The 25832-nt window shown below is 28.7% G+C and overlaps 1 protein-coding gene across 2 annotated transcripts in view; it reads left to right on the top strand.

The window, feature by feature from the left end:
* The window catches only part of Cpr (Cytochrome P450 reductase), an 81163-nt gene that overhangs the window by 2718 nt on the left and 52613 nt on the right, over positions 1–25832 (top strand). The window contains exon 1 of one of the 2 annotated variants that reach the window (XM_014438958.3): positions 8239–8498. The exons of the other annotated variant lie outside the window; for it this stretch is intronic. Within the exon in view, the coding sequence (XP_014294444.1) occupies positions 8462–8498 (37 nt within the window). The 5' untranslated portion in view covers positions 8239–8461. Of the gene's footprint in view, positions 1–8238; positions 8499–25832 lie in introns of those variants that run through there. 2 annotated transcript variants of the gene reach the window in all.

Consider the following 25832-nt stretch of genomic DNA (forward strand, 5'->3'; position numbering starts at 1 on the left):
TATATATATTACTTATTACTAATAATAATAATAAAGGCTTAACGAACCCGAAGGTTCGATGCCGATACCACCAAACGCTTTCTGCATATATATAATTAACTCATTAACAACTAGAAGTACCATGGTTCATGTAACCATGTTTCCAGTGTTGGCAGTCTTAAAAGTGTTAATGGAAACCTTATGCATGGTACTTCTGGCTGTTATTACCGTTATTAGTTTTGTAGAACACATCAATTTTAAAACCATTGTCATGACTATGAGAACAATCAAATCTGGAATATAATTTATTATTGACTGACCCTCAAGAACCTCAAAAATATATATAATTGACTGTCAAGAAGAACCTTATCAATGTATATATTGCATTTATATATATATTTATATTATTTGTTTACATGTACTAAATATTCGCTAGTATCTTATTCTATCTTATCTTTAATCAAAGCGCCGCTATCAATCTTCGTAACCATGGAAACTTTTAGAATGTTTATGCGTTTGCACTTTGTTCTCGTGAAGCTTAAAATTTTGTTTCGGACTAAAATATATCATTTTAATTAAATTCAATATGCCGGTCTCTGCCCGTACCATAACCTTTTAAAACTGCAGGTGGAAGTAACCAGAATACGAGGATGAACGAAGCAACCGCAATGATCTCCACAGCCTGTATGGGAGAAGCGTTCGACTTTGTGTCCCATAGTCGGCTATGTAAGGTCCTGTAGGACAAACTGTACACGCTATTGAGATCATCCCAGCTGCACCGCTTATTAAGGGTTTTTGCTGTACTGTTCTCAATATATACAGCTTAATCTCTTTGAAGCGGCATTCGACGACTATAGTGTCATAGTAGCTCAGTAAGTGGAGAGAAAGCTCTACGGCAGGCGGAGAAGGCTTGTACCGATATCATTAAGAAACCGTAGAGACTAAATATTATAGCTAACCCCAAGAAAACTGACTGTTATTTTCTCCTAGGAGAACGCCCCACAAGTACAAGCGCCCTCTTTTTAGAGTCTATTAAGGTCTATTAGGGTTGCATCGTGTGGGAACAGACCGGCAGGCAATAGGGGTATTCATGATGTGTTAAATGTAAAAAGTTTTACCATGTTAAATGTTATAAGTATAGGATTGTGAGCAGCCCTATTTAAAGTCATGTTAAATGCATAAGAGCTCGTAGCGAATTTTTTGACCAACTTGTTTCATAAACTTACCTTCCAAATATTCATGTTTACTTCTAAGTTTTGAATAAAGTAATTTATTGCAACATGCCTAAAATGAGTGAACAGTGGAAGTTGCGTAAAACTGAGTGTCTTGTTTATCTAAGTTGTGAGGAAGAGAATCAAGATGGGCTAATTGACAGCTGTCATTACATTATTATTTTCATCCATTGCTTTATTAGTTATAAAAACATCCAAAGAAATACTAACACAATCAAAACACAAACTACGGTGACCAACTCAGCTGGTCTGCTGCATGACATCTTTCTCCATTTAACAGGCCTAGTAACAGACCCTCAACCATGTTATATGTTATATTCTTTTAACATGGTAAAAGAAGGAAATATTTTCCCATTAAACATGAGTTTTTCCTTTTAAAATAACAGTCTTACAATCTTAATCACCTGCTAACTACTAGACTTTCTTTCTACCTCAAATTAATCATTTACAAGAGTATGCTCAAGCCAGCCCTACTCTACGGAGCACCTTTGTTTACCAAAATAGTACCTACAACAGTTAAGAAGCTCTGACAGTTTCAGAACAGTGTGCTCATACGCATCGCGAAGACGGACCAATTATTTGATAGCTTCCATTACTTTGCAAATCCCTTATTCTGGACTCATAACACCGACAGGAGGGCCACAAAAATAGCAGACATACGTAAACGGAAAATCCTTGCGACTCTCATCACCATTAGACCTATTCAAACGCCATTAGAACAATTTACAAGAAATCCTATTTCTTAAGCCTTCTCTTGAAGTGCATTCATTACCAAAAGAAATCTCTTCACCCTATTCCTCAACATCTCTTGACGTTAATCCAACGTACCCATGGAGTATTGATAAAAAAAAAAAGAATATTATCTCATTTACAATTCGTATCTCTTTCAAAATTACTTAGGTGACTTGTAGTTTAGCAAAAATTTCAAATGACTCATTAGTTTTTTTGCTGTTGTTTGCTCAAATATTTGACTTTATGAGTTTTATTTGTTTATTTTATACTTTTCGTTATCTTCACGGACACAATAGTCTGCAATGCCCATCTCAGGGAGGTCTGATGAAACCCCTTGTTCAAAAGATAGCAATTTCAAGTATATTAAAAGTATTTGTCCCCTTATCTAGATTCGAACAATTTTATTTGGGTGTGAATATGATTGTTTTAGATTAAGAAGGGCGACTAATTTCTGATTTTTCTCTTTTTTGAGTGAAGTTAAAACTCTCGAAATAATTCTCGATATTTCATCAGACACTTTTTATTAGTCGAATAAAATAAAGATAAATAAACTTTATTAAAAACAAAATAAATTGTTTACACCGTACGCACAGGTAAGATCTTGTGATAGGTGTTTTCATCATTCCTAATTCGGCCATAAGCCTTCTGTATAGGTAGTCTGAATTTACCTGGCGGATGCAGCTGCGTTGGAATTTTACCTGGGCAAGAATTTCTTTACTAATCTTGCTTGTGGAACGTATGGGTGTCTAAGACTAAGTTAGTATTCTTTTATAAAACAGAGATTTTACTTTTTGAATTAAAGACATGATAATAAAGATGTCTGTTGTATTTATGTGTAATTATTACAATTTTAATTAGGAATTTAGCTAGTTGTAGTTTTAATAAATTTAGCATAAATCTGGTGATTAGTATTGGTAATTCAAGGAATGTTCATGATCAGAAAAAAAAAATTTGGCACTGTTGTACTGCATTAAATGAAATTTTAATTCACCATGAAAATTCAGGTTTTGATTCAGCGCCAAAATTGTTGATTTCCCTTCCCCCTCCATTTTCGAAATAATATACTTGAATTCGAAACTCTTGTAGTATATTTTGTTTTATTCACTTCAAAATAAATAGAATATAAAAATTCTTAAGGTTAGAGGTCCATGATTATCGGATATGATGTTTTCGTTATCTTTAATTTAATTTTTTATTCATTTCAATAACCTTTCAGATTTAGATTGCTCAATATTTTTAATCCCATGAAAACTCATTTTACTGTATTTCTACCTCCTGCAATAATTATATATCAGTTTTGGAACGATTGGTTGGTATGGCAAATTTTCTGATTATAAATATGCAATTTACTCATGTCAATAATAACTGTGTATTTTATTTGCTATTATAATTGCTGCTGTTGTTATGTTCATAAGCATCATATCATGAAAATTATAGTTTTAAATCTTTTATAAAATTATATTTTAGAGAAATTATGGGATTTCGGGGATATCTGATGTGTGAGTATACTTTTTCCTTGCTACATTAGGGGATCTCCAGCGGCACACAGAAATTCGGTTGTTTTATGGACAGGCAAACAACCGTAAAAGTGTGGATGAAACTCAGTCGAAATTTCTTCTTGTCAAACTTTTCTGATTATGAATATGCAATTTTCTTAGCCCAATTTTCTTGTGTCAACAATAACAGTGTATTCTATTTGCTATCATAATTGCTGCTTTTGTTATGTTTATAAGTGTCATATCATGAAAATTATATTTTTAAATCTTCAAATACTATAAAGTTCAATTAAAAAATAATAAAATGAAATTTTCGACATTTTTTTTTAATACAGTAAAATAAATTCATGATCACTGCTGTACTCGTAGTTTACTAAAATTATTTGCATGGATAATCTAGATACTGTTGATTTTTTTCTTAATTTGAAATACTTTCCAAATTCTTCATCATTCTTTATTATTTCAAATATCAAATTACAATTTACCTAAAATTTCTTAAATATTCTTCTATGTTTATAAGTATTTTTATCGATCAGTTTCAATTTCATGGTAAGCAAATTTTACTCAACGTTGTATTAATTTTTTTTATTTATTGCTATTTACAACTGTACATTATAATATATTTAGTAAATTTGATCTCAGTTAAATTGGAGTTTTACAGGCGTGTAGAGAAACTACCCATCGGTTACACTCTAATTCTCGTGGCCATCTTCTTTTCAGGCGCCTGGGAGGATTGTCAGGATTGGAAGAGGAAGCAAGGTTAGAAACTAGTTGATTTGGATGGTTAGGGAGTTTGTAATAGAAGGAATGATATCTGGTTCGGTCTAGATCGGTTACGTATGGAACATTAAGGTCTTGATGAATGATTTTATTTGTGACAAAGTAAGGAGCATTGAGGATTTTGGATTGTAATGATTGGATACGAGAGGAATTCGAAGGTTTAGTGGAGCCCCAAAGCTCAACTCCGTATGTCCAGATTGGCCTTATTACAGTCATGTAGATCAGTCTTTTGTAATGAATTGGAAGTTTAGACCGTTTGTCTAGTAAGTGCTGTAATAGTCGAAATCGACGTGCAGTTTGTCCAGATCCAGCCCAAGGTAGCGGATCTGTTCGACAGGGGTAAGATCAACATTATTAAAGGAAACTGTACATAAAATAATACGACTACAGGGTTATTCCGGAATTTTCTAATTGATTAAGCCTAACTAGGGTTAAAAAAAAAAGATAAACATGTGACCATTAACGAAGGGAAAAAAAAAACAAGGAAACTAGACGGAAGTGAGAATGAAAATGGAAATCATGCGGCAAGGAAGGTCGTTGTTTTAGTTTGGTAAATGAAGGACTGGTGTTAAGTTGTAAAAAGAAAAAAAGAGGAAGCCGAGAAAGTTTTTCTATTATTTATTGACTTTAATTTAGTTAAATTATAGTTATAAACAAACATATACATATATTTTCAATAACTGTTAAAAAATCAGAAGATGCATTTTATAGTAATTTTTTTACTATAAAAAAAACAAAAAAAAAACGCTTCTACGATTTAATTCTTAGTATTTCATCCGATCTGTAAGGTTTAATTTGGATGAAAAAATAAATTATTTTATGTGATAAGAACTAAATTATTTCAATTGTTTTTTATATTATTCAAAATAATTTTAAAATATGTGTTAAGAAATATAATGTAATTTGGAAATCCTTTAATGGAATCACAACTGATTTACCAAACTTGAAATCTTATTATTATTTTTTTTCTTCCTAGATGCATATTAAATTACATTATTTCTAAATTTCATTTTTACTTCATTGCAAGATTTCAAAGATTATGCAATCAATTGCATTTTTGATTAGGTTTATTAGTAACTCGTCTCTTTAATTTTTTTTTTTTAAATGTTACTAAATACATTTAATTAATTTGTGTTGAACTTTATTATTTAATTTAAATTTTATACTTAAAAAAAATAACCCTCGGGTCAAGGAGGAGATAGCAGCTGCAGTTTGGGAACAATTAACAGATCAATTATTAAGTTATAAGTCCAAACTAATTTTAATAAGAATATAACGTTTTTCGTGGAACTAATTAATAAATAGGTTTCTCAGATTTTTTTTTCGATTTATAATCTAAATTTTTCTCAAATTATTTTATTTTTTTAAATAAATATAACTATCTGCGTAAAACATATTATCAACCCATCTATTTAAGAGAGTCTCTCTTGTTGAAAAGTTATGATAACAAGTACGATATACTCTAAATATTTGTTATTAATTCAAAATGATTCATTATTTTATATGTATGTTTGTTTATACGAGTTGACTTAGTGATGCGTGGAATAAACATGATGTGAAATGTGTTTACATAAACGTGTATTATTTACATTAATAATTTAAAACGTAAAAGTGTTCACATGTGCGTTGACATAATACCATTCAATTCTTTTTTTCTAGAATGAAGAAAAAGATTAAACAATTTTTGTTTTCACTTTTACACTAATTAATTCATGAATAAGAAACTTAATGGGCACTATTGGATAACTTATAACTATTTGAAATGTAACATAATTTTTTTATCAATACAAAAGTACAATTTACGTCTGTTTTTTTTTTCCATCAATAATCATAAAGCTTTTATTTTATCGATCCGTTAATGTTATATTTAAAAAAATTAATTATTTTGTTGAAATTGATTCCGCTTTTATGGAAACCTCAAGTAGTTTTTTTTTGCGGCTTTTATTTGAAAATTTAATAATGAAGGCGTTGTTGCGGTTTTTATTGAATCATAATTATTTAAAGCTTTAATTATAAAATAAACTAATTAATGCAATCAGACTTTAGTCTTATAATACATTTTCATATATTTTTTGTTTCGATTTCCTGTCACAGTCTTTGAAATATATACAGTTATATGACTTATATGGAGTAACTCTATATTTGTATCTATTTTTCTTATCATAAATTATTTTTTACTGTTAATTATTACTAATATATAAACCTGAAGAAATAAAACGTCGCAATATGAATACAGTTTATTTAAAGGACTTATTTCCGAATCTGCTTGTGCGATTTGAAGAAAAAAATATGTACGCCTTTTATTGAGGTATTGCAACGAAAAAGTAACAGTTAAAAGCTTACAGGTTAATCATTCCCAATTGTTAACTGTCGCCTCGGAAACTTAAATTATTTAGATGGTCCTGTGCTCTGTACATGCAATAAAGTTGGATTAAAAAAAAATAGGTGGTTCAAAAGTAAAAGTTTTTCCAATAATCCAAAAAATTATATCTTCGGGGACATTACTACTACTAATTCTATGTATAATTAAATCTCTACAATATAGCATTTTTTACTATTAAATAAAAAAAATTAACCTACAAACCATGTAATTATTATCTCCACTGTCATTGTATTTAGTTATGATTGTGCAGCTATTTGTTAGATGCAATCTGTTTCTCATGTTCTTTTTTTTCTGTAACACTTAATAAATAAAAAAATATGCTACAAATCATCTTTTTTTTTAGTTATTGGTTCTTTGTTTTCCTCATAAACTTCGACTGTTATGAACTAGCTTTACTCCTCCCTCACCCACGGATGAAACCGTGAAGGTGAAGTTCAGCTAGTTCTTATGAAATCGTTATAATTTTATCATAAAAGTATATCTAATTAGTATAATTAGTACAAGTTAAATACCTTATTTTTAATAAGGTCAGGCAACCCTTTGGAGGAAGTCAGGGATAGAAAATATTGCTATATAATTAAAAAAAATTATTTCTAGAAATACATGTGGTTTCAATAATTTTGAGTATATTGAATATTTTGCTTTTGTATTTTTGCAGATTTAGTTATACGAATATATTGTATCTATATATATCCGATTACTTTTTACCGTTAGAGCTCTTGTTTTGAGTTCTTTTTCATATTTACGTGTTTATTATGAAATATTTAGTTTCCTCAATACTTAACCTTCGTGGTCACTTTTGATCGCTGGTTTTCTTCCATCTAGAGTTAATTACCATTTCAAAGAACTAGTTTGAATAAGCCTCTACATAGCTGAGGGACAACCTGTTATGCAATCTGATGTGCATATCCCGCTACATCTTGGAGCTTTTATATCTCTAAATTGCTAAAGTTAATTATCAATGACATAAAAAAAAAAAAAGTTTTTTGGGTATTACGATGGTACATTTTACAACGTATTAACCGATTCAAATGGTTATTCCATAATTGTCATTTGTTGAAAAGTGTCCTGTTTTAAACTGATTTAATTTAGGTATTTTAATTTTTTATATAGATTGTTAAAATTTTAAAAGACCAAAGAACTCTGCCGAAAAGTTCAGTAGGATAATTATTATTTCAAGTCCAAGTACGATCTTAGTGGATAATTATTTTTTCGATTAATAAAAATTGAATATTTTAATAATTACGCTTTATCGAAAATAATTTCAGGAATCTATCAAATTCAAGTCGGTGTTTTTATTTATATGTTGTTAACATATATAATAATATTTTTTATTATTAATAGATCACCCTTTTTCCTGTTATCAGCAGCGTTTGATTTATTTTCATTAATCAAATAATAGTTCCTGTTCATATTAACAACCAGGTAAAAACGATATAATGGTGTTTCTGATTTGTCTGTTTACTGTTACGAGTTCTTCGTATAAATTTTGTTTTCGTACCTACACTGGAAATATAAGTGATATACTTACATAGTATCTGATGTGTGATTATACTTTTTTCTCTGCTACATTAGGGCATCTCCAATGACATACAGGATTTCGGTTGTTTTCCTCTTCATAAAACAACCGAACAAGTGTGGATGAAATTCCGTCGAAATTTCTTCCTGTCAAAATTTTATTTCGCAGTTTTAAATAACTGCATAAATTTCCATTTTTTGCGTTTCTTTTTGGCTATTCCTTATCGAAGACCACGTGACAGATGTCCTTTCTTGGGGGGCAGGACAGAACAGGAGTACGGTTCCTCTGCCGCAGTCCTGTGCCAGGCTTCACCGAGTGAACACCTCACCTCCCTCTAGTCATGGATGTGCTTCTCCGGATCCACAAGCATTTCAATAGTAAGTACTTGTCTCTGTTGTATTCAGGCATTCAAGAACCATCAATTATAATTATTACTCAAATATAAAAAAAAAAAAAAACTGAAAAAATAACCGGTTTCATAAGTAACACTAAATATTTTTGAAACTATTAGTTATTTTAAGGATCAATTACAATACAGTGGTATTTAACTATAAGAATCTGTCACAATTATTCGTCAGTTCCTGTCATTTAGCTTTTATTAAGTCAATATTTAAAAAAATAAAGCATTTGAACAATGAATTAAAAAAATATATGTATCTCATCAATAAGGTTAATATTAGAGGATTAAGTTTTTTTTTTGTACATATATTATAAATTGATAAGTGCACTTTGCTTATACTTTTAAAATACATACAGTACATTTAGTTTGCATTAAGGAAATGTTTTTATTACTATAAAAACAACAGCATAAAAAATGAATATTAAAAAAAAAGTATATTAACATCCTGAACGTCGCTTTGTACGATAAACAGGGGGAAAAAAATTACAAAATGCAATGCATAAAATGACTTTTAATATATGAACATTACAAGCCCCACAATGAAGCAAAAATTACTTTTAAAAAATGAACTGATAAAGTTACACGAAAAAAAATTTATAAAACAGATTTGAATAACTGTTAAACATGAATGCTGGACCTTAACAAGAGATAAATATTTGCTAAAGCTTAACTAATGTTTTAACGTCTTAAAAAGTTATAAACATATTACAAACTTTTAATGTATTTAAATTAAAATAATAACCTAACTAAAGTTATCTAAAGTTTATTACTATCTTATGAACTTGTATTAAGTCTAATTTTTTGTTATTTGCAAAATATCTTGCATGTCATTCTCTCTTTTATTTGAGAAAATATTCAATGTTAGTTCATGAAATTTGTATGCCTTGTTGTACTTTCTTATAGCTGTTTGTAACAAAATCATAAGTGCTATTATGATATTCGACTACGGAAGTTTTACTGGCATTAATTTAAATTTATTGCACCTTATTACGTCGCAAGGTCAGAACTCCTCAGGCCGCTAATTTAATTTGCTAATCGGTTATTGACAAGCAAAATTTCATGCCACGTTAACGGTGTTAAATTAAAAATGAATAAAGGTGGCAATTTTTTAAGTGTGTTTATTAATGGTCTTCCTCGCTTTATTTATTATATTTTCAGGATATTTAAATAGATCTGTTTACGTTTGAGGATAAAAAGGTCATCTTGAATAAAAACATTAGGGGAAATTCCCTCATCTGCTGCCTAATAACCAATTTTACGAAAAAAAAAATTATTTTCTAAATGATTAATTATCTATACTGCAGAACTCTACTTATAATTTATTTATGATGACCATAGAATAAATAAATAACAAGGTATCACTGGGTAAAAATCCTTAAACATTACCTCAAAAACAAATATACTATTATAATCGGAGCTAATATTCCTAAAATACAATAACAAGAGATCAAATGTGTCTGTTTAAACTTTTATCAACACCTGCAGAGATATGTCAACCCAGTTGCATTCAATTGTTTATTATTGATATCAATTCCTGTTTACCACAGATGGTATTTTCCCGATTTAATTTGATGATATTTTGTTTGTTTAGTTTTCAATCACTTGACAAGTGAAATAGCTTATAAATGTTGTTATTGTTATAAATTTATTATAAATATTGATAATTATTTGTTCTTTTGCTTTAATTTCAATGTCAAGCATAACTTTGATAATTAATCTCAGGATTAGGTAGTCATAAGCAGTGGTTAGCAATAATTTTTTTTTTTTTCAAGATCCCCCATCCACTCGTTATAAAGGCAAGGGTGATCCAAAATATGTTTAGTAGAAATTTCAAATTTAGTAGAAAGATGTAGTTATCGTGTTCAAATAGTTTTAAAAAATATCATTAGATTTTATGGATCCATGCTAGAAAACCTAAGATTTAGTTAAATCGTGAACTTTAAACTCAATAATCCCAAAACGAATTAGTTTTTGCAAAACATGAAAAATTACAAATGTTTTAAAATTTAATTTGACTTTACTAGACACATTTAATTAAAAAAAATCGGTTCAAAAACAACTCGGATTTCGCACTTAAAAGGGACAAAAACAGTGTTATTGGAACTTGTAACCTGTTATGACCTACCATGTGCCATGTGAAATGTTATTTTGACTGTGTCCGTATAAAGATAATCTTATCACAAGCCACAGACTTAACAAATGTTTTTCATTTAATTTATTTATTTTTTTTATATTTACATTGCTTTGAGCACCTGTTGGGAATGTTGTCAGGCCAAAAAAAATACTTTTATTTTGTAATCAAATCAAATTAAGCTTGTTTTTTTACTAAATTCAGAAATAAGCCTAACTCTATGACACAAAATCTAAACTCTTAATAATTAAGAAAAACCTAAAAGCCGAGGCGTGATAGTGAAGCTAACTTTGGCTCCTCACTACAATTTGTAAAAATAAACAAATCAAAACCTTTTTGAATATATTTTGTTTATTAATTAATATACTACAATAGTATACTGAGAAACTTAAAAAATTTTTATTGAGTAATATACATATTATACTACATCTCACTCCTTGAACTTTACAGGTAACTACTAATTCTTTTATATTGATGGTTTTGAATGATAAAGCTTTAAGCCAATATTATACCTAGTGTATTATAGTAGTTTATGAGATGACTATTTCAATATACAATCCAACTTAAGATTCGGAACTTGATAATTCTTATCAGAGATAGTTTAAAGCCATGGCATGTTTTTATTGTTCTTGTAACAAAACTAGAAGAAAAAAAATATATTAACATTTTAAATTATACAACAAAATAATATAACATAAATGAAATAAACAAAAATAGAATGTTTTAGAAATAAACTAAATACAATAATGATATAAAAATACAATAAAACAAAAATATCATGTTAGTTAAATATTCTAAGATTTTAGATAAGTGGTGCTATTGATAAAAATTTGTCTTAGGCCTCACTAAACTGAGAATGTTATTTTATTTATGGGATCTTCTTGAACTATGCATCAATTTTAACGAATTTACATAAAGCGCAATTATATAAATTATTTTATAAATATTACTATATTTCAGTTAGTTTTTATTATGAATAATAAGGGTTTAAATTAATGTCATCCAAGGATTATGTATTACGTCCCTTCACTTAATAGTAATCCAAAAAATTGCCTCGCTTATCAATATTATTATACTCCACAGCTCTTAATTTTTACTATTGTTAGGAAACAATACTGTAATACTTACATCATCCCGAATTGTTTCATTATTATATAGTCGATTCTACCAGACGAGAGAAATAGGGTAAACAAGAATACTGCTCGTTGGGTAACATTCTCTTTTTGAAGGGGTGTAATAATGTTTTAATTGTAATGGTTATTAATCTTAAATTATACTATGTATGTATTTGTTTGTTTAATAATTAGTTGAAGAAATTATTTTTTTCATTGTAATGCATGACTATATAAAGATCCACATAAATATATATGATTAACAGCCAAGAAAAAAGTTGGATATATATTCTTTTCTCTATACAAACCCTTCTAAGTTTGTCAAGCCTAAAAATAGGAAATCTTTATCTGTTTTGTTTTGTTTCGCCATGGATGGAAGGGAGTCTCGAAATAAAACTAAAGTATTTTCAAAGTTCCTCTTATAATGCTAACTTTTAAAATTATTTTTTTCTGTCAAAAGAAACGAATAAATTAGCAATAAATGAATCTATGAATACTGGTAAACCATGGTTTTAAAAAGCATAATAAAGATGACGCAGTGTTCATTCGAACTTTTATAATTAATTTAATTTATATTTAAATATAATGGTTCTAAATATATATATACATATATTTTTATTTAGATTCATTTCTTCTAGTGCTCAGCGATTTCTCATCCAATATCTAAATATTTAACTTTTTATGTCCTATTCATTAACTCACGGATTCTCTCTTCTTTAAAAGGTATATCAAGTTGACTTATTTATAGAATCGAGTGTCGTTATTTTTTTTCCTGTTATGTACCCATTAGTATATATTTTTCAATATATTTTTTTAATTAATTTAAGATCTTCTTAACAATTTTTCTCATTTAATACGAACTGAATGCGCCATCATTTATTCATATTAACCTGTCGTTTTTCTCTTTGATTTTTGTACGTCTTTTGATATCATGTCGAAAAAATGTATTGACGCCTGTCCTTCGATAGTGTCTCTTTTTTCTTAAATACAGAAAAGGTAAAACTTTCCATTTTGAGTGGTATGGAAACTCGTCTCCTTATTGAGATTGAATAATAACTTATGCAGTGTGTCTAGAGACGAGTTTTTTTGTTTTAAGTTCCGGGATACCAAGGTTAAGGACATCTTGTAGTTTGCCCCACCGATTCAGATATTTAATTTTAATGTATTTTTTTGGGTGGGGGAGGGGTTTATATTCTAACCAGTGATTAGAGAGTTCTCGATTTTCCTCCTTTGTTAAAACCTAAGATAGAAAAAAAAAAAAAAAACTTCCTGCCAATTAAATTATTATAAGAGTGTATTTTAATTATAATTAACTGTTAAAACGGTATAAAATTTTCCATAACAGTTAAAAGTTACTCAAAAATCGCAATTACACTTCTTCAATTTACTTATTAAAGTTCCTTTAATTATATTTTACGTTCTATTACATTTTTTTTTTTTTTAATAAAAGTTTTTACCTTATAAATATGAGTATGTAACATAATTATTACATTTTTTCGTGATATACCCTTGTACAATTAATTTTTCTATGCTATTAAATAGTTATATTCAATAAAAACTCTTATTACTTATAACCATTTTGTATTTTGTTAAAAAATGGACCAAAAGAAGAAAAAATCCAAAACAGTATTGAAATAAATTAAAATTCAGGTCATTATTGATGGATTTTACAACAATATATGTTAAGTTCTGTTATCAGCGTATCGTTATTTTTTTATAATAGCCCATGTAAATTATTAAAATGTTTAAAGATTTAGCTTAAAGATTGAAAGAACTGTCAATTTGTATTTGTGTTGTTAAACGGTGTCTATATTTAATTTGAATGCATCTTAGATATTCTTGTGTAATAGGAATAGTTTTGTTTAGTAATACTTTTAGTTTTTTAAGTTTGTAATGCTCAGTTGCCACTTGTCACAAATGTAAGACTTTTACAAATGCTGGGCAAACAAAGGAAGTAACAACCGTTTGTTTCCACACACGTGTGTGTTCTTGTGACTTTTGTCAGTTATTATATTTAACTTACTCTTTTTTCATTCTAAAAAGGAACAAAATAAAGATAGGCTGAATGGAAGGAAACCTAAATGTTAGTAAAGTAGGTGTTAGGTGATAACAATTCATAGAAATACTACATAACCTATAAGTTCAACCTTCGTTATAAAATTTTTAGCAGAAACTTGTTAATTTAATTACTTAGACAGATATTGTCTTTAAATGTATATTTGTGCTAATCTATATCAAAAATAAAGTGATAAAGTTAATTAACAAGATTTGAAACAATGTAATTGTACCGAATCAATTGAAATTTAAAATTTACAATCTTAAACTAGAGTTAATTATTGAGTTTGAAAGTTGGGAATATTCTTTATTCAATTTAAACATAGAGAGGACTAGTATTTGTCTGTAGACAGTTCTAAAACAATAATAATTGAATATAAACTTCTGCTAGTTACACAAGGGTAACTTTAATTAGTGCCCAAAAACCGCCGACACTCGTCGAGTCGGCCACAAATTAAGACAAAGTTGTAGTAGCTTGTCCAAATACCTCTTCTACACGCTTGCGTATGAGCTAATTTGCCATTGTTTGGCTAACGTGTAGCAGCACTTATAAATTATTGAAGCTCCATACGGGTCAGGCATTTGTTATGATAGGTCCTAGTACTGATTTTTATTGTATCAATTAATTTTTACTTTTTTTAAAATGTAAGTTGATTTTGTACATTATTTTCCTTGCGTTTTCTAATTTCTAAGTGATGAAGTGTTGACAGTTTATTGTACAACGTGATTCCTTGGTATTTTTCTTATGGGATAGGAGTATCAATTAAAACTTCGATCTATTTTCATTACTAATTGCCGTTTTTTTCACTTCGTGCTATGAAGGTTTCGAACCGATCACTTGTGTCATTGGCCCTCCCATGCGTGCTAAAGTGCTAAGTGGTCGTTAAATGCCAGTTCACTTCTGTGACCTCTGTTCAAAAGTGATTAACTTGAAGGTTTATAAAAAAAATAAGAAATGTAAGGAAAAAGGAAGTGAAACAATGGGTTTCGGGTAAACCTTCGTGAAATTCCTGTATTATTTTTTTTAAAAAACAATAGAATACCTGATTTCTTCCTACCTAAGTGTCATGTGACTTCCACTGTATTAATTTAAATTATTTTTCAAAACCTTCACTTAATATTAGCGTTAATTTCCAAATCCCAACCAAAATATTATATCTATATTTTCAAAAAAAGTAAAAATCAATATCTTATGAACGAATTTATCAATAAAGTTAGATATACTAGAAAACAATTTCAATTATTTTTTTCTTAAATCTCCGGTTTGTAATTTTATAGTTATTCCATCATGAAATATTTTAAAGGTTCATTTCCAAAATTCATTAGATAGAAAGAGTCCTGGGAAGAAAAATTAAAATAAAATATGTAAATTCCAATTTTATTTTTAAAAAATACAGATACGTAAAAACGTAAAATATATACTTACGTATTTTTAAAATTTCACATAACACCATTTATTTGAAAAAAAAGTGTTAATTTTATAATATCCATATACTTTAAACAACACCGCGAAAAATTCTATTTCCTATTTTTTTTTAATCGTAGAGTAGATGATGTAATTTGTGGTGTCTCAACATTTATTTATTTTAACATTAAATGATTTTGATTTTTCATGTTTTGTTCATTATAAAACATTTTCTGAAATTGTATCACATTCACAATAGAAATTTCATTGAATTTTTAAGAATCATAAGAGCATTCACGAACTACAGACCAAAGTCTTCGGTATTTCGAGAGGTTCCTATCTATAGCTTGAAATATAATAAAGCATTAGCATAAATATGATTGAAGATAGGATTAGAATAATCAAAGAACGTCACTCCATGTTAAACATTTAGTTTCTCGTCTTTTCTAACAGTATCTTTATTTTTTTTAATTGTTCAGCTTTCATTCATCAGAAAGTTTATTAAAATATTTTTTAAAAAGCCCACGAAAATATTTAATTTAAACTATTTATTAAAAACTTGGATAACCATATTAAAAAACTTGCGTTTAATTATTGTTCCGCGTGACACTGGCAGTTTTAATTTTAAATTTATAATTGAAAAAAAAAACTTGCAAAATTCAAATATTATTAGGTAAGTTTTTTAGGGTTCAGAGGATAACTTTATTAATGATTAAAAAGAAAAATGCCTTTTTGAAATAAAAAAAAAATAGTTGCCATTAAAAGTAATGAATAGTCACTCAGCTATTGAAATAAAATAATGTTTAATCTTAAAGACAATTTAAAAAAAAAAAATTGAACCCAGTTAAAAGGATTTGGAAATAAATAGTGTTTCCTTCATTTTGCGAGGTTTTTTGAAACAATCACCAATACCGATTTAGCATAGAAAACTGTGCTTAGCTTAGATTTAATGCTGATGCAAGAGATAGAAATCGACGTATGTGGGTTTTAAAATATACGACTTATATTTTACAAATAATATGAAGGATCAAAGCTCCTTCATTTCATCCCGCACATCTCACATTACCAGTCTAAAAATTCTATCAAATCAAGACTATACACTGCTCCAAGACCAAGAAAAATGGTGTAATCAGAGGATTAAAATAAATCCCATCAAATCACCTTTACCCTTCGTCGTAAACCTACCGATTCCCTACAGCATTCTTTAATAAATGTTGCTCTTACCCCTGTCGAACAGAGCCTCTACCTTGGACGACATCTGGACAAAAAACTAACCTGGAATCCTCACACAAGACTGAAAAGATAGGAAACAGCACTTACTAGACAAACGGTCTAAACTTCTTATTCATTACAAAAGACTGATCGACATGGCTGTAGTAAAAGCAATCTGGGCATAACGGAGTTAAGCTTTGGTGTTCCACTAAACCTTCGAATTCCTCTCGTATCCAATACTAACAATCCTTCGTGAAATCCTCAATGCTCCTTACTTTGTCACGAATAAAATCATCCATAAAGACCTAAATGTGCCATATGTAACCGATCTATCCCAAACCAGATATCATTCCTTCCATTATAAACTCCCTAACCATCCAAACCCACTAGTTTCTAACCTTACTTCCTCTTCCATTCCTGACAATCCTCCGAGGTGCCTAAAAAGAAGATGGCTACGAGATCTGCTTATGTAAAAACTACATTAGTTTGCTACCAATGGATAGTTTCTCTACACGCCTGTTTCACTCCATAATAACATACATCAAATTTACTAAATTTATTATTATATACAGTTGTAAATTCCAATAAAGATAAAAAAAAAAAATGTAAATGATTTTGTCTGGAACATTATTTTACTTTTTTTTATACATCTTTTTTCTCTGTTTATTATTTTTTTAACTATTGAACTCAATTCGATCTTAGTTCTTTTGTAGAAGCTCGTTGGGAACTTCCGTCATAAAACTGTCATTGTTATTAACAGGTCCTTCTTCACTGTCATTTTTATTAATCAGACTGCTTATTGACCTATCGTAAATTTTGAATGCATTTCTTTATTCAACAAGTGAATAAAAAGTATGTTATTACTCAATGATCGGATACCATAAATAAAACACTATGTAGTCGATTAAGAAATTATATCGATTAATTCCATTTGGTATTTTCCTTGTAATCAATATTTTATCAGGACCGCCTCAATTGATAGTTGCATTACACAAGTTTACCCATCAATTTTCAAACGCTGACCTTTTTCTTCTTGCCACGTGGTCAAAATAATCTAATCATGGGTGGCGAAAAATGGAATATCTAATTCTACTGTTTTTATTTATTTCCTATTGGCTTATCTACCCTTAATTCGGTGATTCTAGGATTGATTCTTGAATTATAAACATTTTCCTAATAAAGTAGAGAAATTTATATTAAAAAAATATTTATAATTGTTTACATCAATGCTGTGTTATAGATACTTAATAGTTTCTTATCTAGTGGTTTGTTTTAATTAACCTATAAACAAGTGGTAATAATGGGACAGAAGAGGATTAATCCAGCATGGATCTAGCAGTAAATGTTACATTGAGGGCATATTTTTCGTATGTTTTTTTGTTCAATTTATTGTTAGAAAATTTAAAAATAACCCTAAGCAAATCAACAATTCTTTCATTTTCCCTTCGTTTGTTGGTTCATGTCTATGTGAAAACCGACTTACGACAAATTGGTGTATCATTGTCTACAGCGGATGTTTGTTTGAAGATGAGAAATCACTATTCATCTGCTGCACTTAGCTACTTCCGGAATCATGGAAGATCTCGCTGAATCGTAAATTTTGTAAAATAGAAGAAGTCGAATTGGAATATGGTGGGAGTTATTCCTCTATAACTTCCACCATCTTCTGAAATGAAGATTTCTTTATTTTATGCTTTGATTTCTTTAGATTCAGAACCATCACACACGAAAATACAATATACAAACTTACGAAGTTTGTATACATCATGTTGATCCATTTATTCCCTTTCATCTGTTGCTTTGTGTTTTTCACATTCAGAAGCGTTGTGTCGTCTCGTATGTTTATTGCTTTTGAATATCCGGTTCTGGATGAAAGAGAATATGAGGGAAATACATCAGGTTGCTACATCACAGCATACTAATCAATCCATAATCGGAGATATATAAATTACATATAATTACATGGTATAATAAAATAGAAAGAAAACAGTTTTTGTTCACAATTTTTAATTCACCCGATCAACAAATTCACTCTCCCGAATTCACCCTCCCAGATCCTCTCCAGTGACCCGCTAAACAAATTCACTATTAGACGGCAATGTGAGATCAGACCATTAATAATAATCACAACAGTAGATCAGTTTACCAAAAACAAACAAATAAATACATTCTACGAGAACAAGACTAACACATCGATTTAAAGGGAAGTATAATAAAAAGCCGGTTACAAGAAATATTTGGATCATACACATCTGGATTTATACAATAAAATATAATGTAAATTTACTGCTCTTATTAATATTACATATAAGTTCGGAATTTAGAATTGCTTTTATTGTGTAACAATTTAGTCATGATGATATGTTATATGCTCTTCATGTATTTTAATACTTAAATTAACTCTTAAATAAGTAAAAATCTATGAAATTAAATACGTTGTTCTAAATGGAAGAAATGTAAAGATATTTTGCACGATCGCAGTTAATTCCCTTATTGTGTATTCCATATAAAGGTGAATGAAAGTAATAGAATATCTCGCAGAAAAGTTGAAACATATTTAACATTTCATCTCTTTAAAAAACTAACTCACCAGTAAAAACTTTATATAATAAAAAAAATTTCGAAGATATTTTGTTTTTTAAATATTATTGAGAAAAGAAAAGAAAAATATCTGTTGAAGGTAAGGAGGGTTGTTAACAAATTTTACGTGCAAAACCTTTTGTACTCGCGACGCGGAGCCCCTAGAATTGTGCAATTTTTACTTCTGCTACCTGGTTAATCGTGTTATGCAGGGGGATGATGTGACAATATCAAGGGTGATAGCAGTTTGATTTAGGGTTTGAGGAGTAAGAGAAGACGATTTTAAGAATGCGGAGCAGAAAACCCGAGCTGGTTCTGTTAGTTCATATGGTATATCATAAACCACATTGTATATTATAGATCAGTAGTAATAATAATAAAACCCTGGCTAACTCCTGTTTTTGTCATTATTTATTGTATAATTACATTTCCTGATGTCTGTATGTCAGTTGAAAAATAACAGGCTATTGTGTAATAAAAGTGACTCAAAATGCACTTCTAAGCAACCTACTTTATAATTTTCTGAAGTTCCGAAGGGTGGGCCGCACATGGTTTAATTTCCGACTTATTGCTTCACATACCTCTACGGGTTGGTAATTAATGTTATTGATAGTGTGAAATTCTTGAAAATACGTGGATAGGGGATTTTCCTAACGATTTAATATAGATAACGCTGATACATACTTCGGCGACTGACTGACTACGCAAACATTTACTCATATAGTCAATAGCTGGAAATTGTACTGATACCAATTGTTTATAAAAACCCTCAAACTAGATAAATTTTAGAGTATAAAATTGAAGAATTTTAATTTAAAAATATGAGATATCATAATTTCGATGTACATAACATTATATAGTGATTTTAGTTTTTGCTTATTACCACTTGTACATGTATCAACAAAGAGAATGATTTGTTGAAATGTTGCCAAATAAATATTATTTAGTAGGTTAAACATTCCCTACTAAATGCATGTTATATGATGATGTACTGTCTTAATTATTTATTTGTATACTTTTTTATTATCTTTATTGCATAAATACTTCATTCTACTAACAGTGTTTACTGTGATGTAAGTTATCAACTCTCAACAAGACTAAATAAAAATATATAAGTATTGCTGTGAAAAAAAGTCCGAAATTTCGGCCATCCTCAGATACAATCTTAATACAATTTTTGAACCAAATAATTTAAAAACACAAATTTATGCCTGCTATTCTGCCCAGGTCAATTCAACAATATCTCTAATTAGTCAATTTTCACATTAAAATTATTTATCACGGTCACTAATTTGTTAAAATTTATCACAACAATAGATTGTTGTGTCTGTGATAAGTGACGGTGATGAAGAATTTTAATTTTGGTTTTAATGATTTGACTAGGGATATTATTGAATTGACCTGGGAAAGTATATAAAATAAAATGTTTTGAGACTATAATGGATAAAATTTAAATTATTTATTTAAACAGCAGAAATTATCTTTTAATCGAATATGAAAGTATTGAAAAAAAAAAAGTAATATATATGTATACATATGTAGTTTTATACATCATCGAGTTGCTAAGGCGCTTATCACTTACCTATCATGTGGGGTTATCTCAGCCGCTGAACCCGGAAATTCTGAACTGCAACATTTTACTATTAATTAACAAATTTCTACATAAAAATTTATTTATATAGCCACATTTCTGCTATATTTATAAATTAAATGTAAACTCAAGATATTTTGATTAAACAGCAAACTTCTACTACTTTTTTCTTTTCTTTTCATTTTCGATATTACTCCTCGGGTTTAATTATTCATTTATTTTGTCGATGTTTTGTCGCTTTCTGGATGGTACTGTATTATTGGTAATAGTAATAATTGTCAGCCACTTTGACAAAAAAAATTATATTTTTAGATTTCGTTAAATCTCCAATTTCTCTTTTTATTGCATTAAAGTTTTTTTACACCCATTTTCCCCTCATGGTCTTGACACGGTCGATGGGATAGTATAAGCCTATCGACTTAGCCGGATCCAGATCCAGTGCATTAGATATCAGAGCTAATGATCGTTTTGACATCATTTAATGAATGGTGCTATTAATAAACCCGTGACCGTTATTAACACTGCAGCCTCATAATTACCTAATGTTATTTGGCCATCATTGATTTACTGCTATTTATAAAATTTTATCTAAAAAAGGAACAAAATTAATTTATTACCATAAAGTTTAAGTTGTAGTTGATAAAGAGTAATGTAGAAACAAAAATATAGTTGCATTATATGAAGTATATGGAATAAAATAATACTTATAAATATATAGTAGTAAATATTTAAGACAACGGAATGTAAATAACACCATGGTTACAAAGAAAGGAAGTTCAAAGCATTTTTTGTCACTTTTAACTTTCATTAATTTGTATTAATTATTTTTATTAATGTAAGTATACTATTCTTTTTGGCTTCCTAATAAATTATCGAAACATTGAACAAAAGGAGTTATGTCTCTAATTGAAAAGAAAACGAGAATAACCTGCGTAAGTATCTTAACAAGAAATAAACCAAAACTTCCAAAAAAAACCGTACAGTTCTTTTGTACGTTTTGTCTGCCAGCACTCAAATTAAAGCTATTAAAAAATTTAATATAAAATAGTTAATAACGTTTATCTTTGTAGGAGTGGTAGTTTTTATAATATTTAACAAAATAAATTTACAAACTGTTAATTTCTAGTTGTTCGTATAAAATGTTTGATTTTTGAAAAAATATATCTTTAGATCAAAACGCACATATGTCTGCCTGCACCCAAAATAAAGGAAATTTAAATTACTATAAAGTAGTTTATGACACTTATCTTCCTAGATCATCAATCTAGACTATAAATTTATTTTAGCAACTATCATGAAAACAACCACTCCTACGACGATAAACGTATTAAACTACTCCATAGTTCATTAAACTAGCTCATCTGTACGTCAAATGGTTTTTGAGATATAGATTTTTCAAAATAAATTCACTAACTACTGATCTTTCAGTATGTTCTGTACAACATTTTTATAAAATATTGCTTTTTAAAAAGCTATATCTCGAGAACTATTGAACATAAATAGCTCTATTAGGGCTTATATTTTAGAAAATTTACTCTACTTTAAATGACGTTTTCTTAGATTTTCTATTGTTGTTGGTAGTTTTAAAGATATAGACCTCCGAATGAAAAATTAATTATTTTTAACGTTTTTAAAAAGCCGCCATTTTTTGTTCCTCCTACGTATATTTGGCAGACTCATCAATTTTGACTAGTAATTATAAATAGTTTCATTAGTAATAAAAAATTGGGATGAAATAAATAATTTTTTTCTCCTCTTGGGGTCTTTTAGTAGTGTTGGCACTGAAAAATAGTGGGTTGATTGTAATTTTGAAGATTTTTTTAAATAAACCTTTTTTCTTTTTTTTTTTATTATGTCCTTCGTGTGTAATAGGCCAAATGATAGACGATAAGCGATTAAAATGCGAGAATACTAAGTAAAAGATACATCATTTGGCCCAGATACAACCAAAATTAAATAAAACAAATTCCGCATAACTGCTCTTAACTCTATATGTGCATAACTAAATACTGGTAATGATCCTTAAAGTTGGGATAAATAAGTGAAATTATAAATATAAAAATAATAATATAAATATAAACATATACATAACCTCTATTCTATACCTGCCGTACAAATTATGTTACTCGTTTATGCTTTATAAAGTAACCATTGTACCTTTAAAAATTTACGTCAGTCATTAAATGCATTTATTCCTTTTTAAGAACGTATGATTGTAAATTTATTCCTGTTGTACGTAAATTCAAAATTTGTTTGATTGTCAGAAGAGCGAAGTCATCCGAGCTCTAAATATGCCACGTAGACTGTGTACGATCGAGAACTGGTCATTGTTTTTAATAGCTCTTTCACAAATGCAAGTCAGCGAATTTTCTCCGTCGGAAGTTAATTTTCTTTCTAATTAGTCTTGGGTAATATCATACAACAATATATATTTTATAATATATTCTTATTATTGAGTTGGCTATCTATTTATTTATTTTTTATTTGGCATTTTAAACTAATCTTTACTCTTTAAATATAGGTTTACAAAAATTATTAAAAAGTACAAACTAAACTTTTATGGATATTCCTATTATTATTATTACTTAAAAACTCATTTATCTTCCCTTCTATTGTCTCCATTCCGATTTCTATTTCCGTTACAAAAAATAATACACAGATAATATTACTTGTCCCTGAACATTTAAAAACAATGAAGTATTTTATTTTTAGTGAAAATTGTAATATTTCTCATCTTATGGATTTACATATTATTCAACTAATTTGTAATTTATTATTTTAAAATAAATTAATAATTTCGTTTAGTTCGTTAGTAGTTGAAAAATAACTAATGGCTTCAGTTTTGTATTGCCGCCTACCTAGATGTGTGGAACGATCAACAAGGAATTTAAATTAAATTCCCCCAAAAAAATAATTATATTCACTATTATTCAATATTCAACCTTAGACTAAGGATTAGATATTACTAACAATTGTATTATTAATTTATTTCCAAGAAAAAATCATAAATACTTCTACTTTATATTTATATATTTTGGGTGATGCTTCGGCCATATTATGTGGCCTTCATCATGACTGAGAAAGAAGAGCGTATGAGAATAATAGAATTTATTTATTTATTTATTCATAATAAATAGTAGAATTGAGAAAAGTAAAAACCACTTTATTAATCATTTTTATTTCTGGATTACTCTGGAGACCATAAAAAAAAAATAAATTAGCATCTATAATGAATAAATTTAGTGATGTAAGGTAATGAATATGGATTTGCCTAATTTAGTTAGTTACTATAATTATAAATAATGGTGTAATTTTATAAAATTAATATTACATATAATTGTGTGGGATAAGTTAACAATGTAGAAGAGATAAAACAAAACAACTATTCTCGCTTCCATCCCCTTACCATTACAATAGAGAACAAATAATTGAATTAATTAATGAATAAATAAAATAACCTTTTTAATATAGTATGATAAAAAAAAAAAAAAAAAAAAAAAGTGGGTGAAACAATAAAAGATAAAATCATGAAGAACATTTAGAACCTGAGGTGTTCAATCTCCATAACAAACATAACCTAGTTTTAACATGCTAAATGTTATAAGTATTGGATTGTGAGCAGCCTAATATAAAGCTCATGTTATATGTGCAATGCCGAGGAGTTCCTTGCGGATTTTCTTAGTAACTACTTTGGTAACCTTGTATTGTTTACGAAATAATAAAATTTCCAACAGCTTGTTTTCTCTCCTAGTTTTCTTTTCCATTATTTAATGATTATTATGCTTTACTTTATTAAAGTTTAAGAACTTAAAAAAACAACACAAACCAAACATGAAATACGAACAACTATTAACTACTATTAAACATGAAATACGAACTAACCTAACAAATCGACAGCCGACAAAATAGCGAGGAGCTTAAGTGGTCTGTTGCGTGACGTTATTCTCCTTTTAACAGACTTCATCTTTTTCTTCCAACCATATGCCTTTCAGCGTCGAGGTGCCATTCCAACTACCGGTTTCATGCGTTCCTATCCCTGGCAAGGAACGCATGGAACCGATGGTTAGATTAACAAACTCTCGACCTTGTTAAATGTTATGTCATTTAACATGTTAATAGAAGGAAATATTACTCCATTTATTATCACTTTTTCCATTTGACACACTTTAACATGTTAAACTAAACATCATGAATAATACCCCTATTATTTACAATTTAAACCTAAATAACAATATAATATTTTATATTTTTCAAATCGTGTAATTCATTTATTCTCCTCATTTTAATTATTCTCTCGTTTTTTTCTTAGCCCTGGTGAAGACCTTCAATTAGATATTATTATATAAAAACTTCCGTATATATAAAACTGCATATTTCACAATTATATTTTACATCTGACAGTACCCGAACCATCATCTCCATATTGTAAAAAACCGACGCATATTACCTATTTCTCAGTAAAAGAAAGTGTTTGTCTTTAGAGATAAGGTTTCGCCTTAATAAGGGCATGTCTGGCGAATGCATAATATCGGAATACATTACACTCTTGACATGCCAACCACAAGGAAAACCGATTCCTATTGAACGGGGCCAGAGTAAGGCAGAGCTCTACTATAATATTAATTTGAAAAATTCACTTTTTTGGGTAATGAAAGGGAATCTAACAAATTCCATTAACAGAATAAATTATCGAAAGACATTCGAGATTAATGTTGGTAGACAATTAATTCTGCTACGTTCTGATTTGAGCTGCTTTTCACAAAAAAAAAAAAAAATTAAATTAGTACTAAATTCAAGTATTTAAATGGAAACTCATAATCCTCAAATTATAGCTTGAGTGCTTTTGTATGTAACCAAGATAATCTAACAGTTAATGGCCTAGAAAAACGTTACAATAAAGACTTTATCTTGGGAATAATATTTCAGACTATAAGATGGGTTTTTCAAATCCTTTAACCTGCCAAAAAACAGGTGGGGATGTCGGAATCAATTACAATTATTTGCCTTCTTATCCTAACAATTCATATTTATTCTACAAATCCTGAGTTACTATACTTAGATGGCCTATATATTGAAGATATGAATGAATAAAGTAATGGAATTCCAGCGGGGCAATGATCTGTTTGGAAAGATCTGTCGAATTCTGCGGTTTGAAGTAGAAATCTAAGGGACAGGGAAAGGTGTTTTGAGGATTGGGAATATTTATGGTGATGCGACGAGCATTT

The sequence above is a fragment of the Halyomorpha halys genome, unplaced genomic scaffold, assembly GCF_000696795.3.
Source record: "Halyomorpha halys isolate HHAL.00 unplaced genomic scaffold, Hhal_1.1 Scaffold71.1, whole genome shotgun sequence".
NCBI classification, from domain to species: domain Eukaryota; kingdom Metazoa; phylum Arthropoda; class Insecta; order Hemiptera; family Pentatomidae; genus Halyomorpha; species Halyomorpha halys.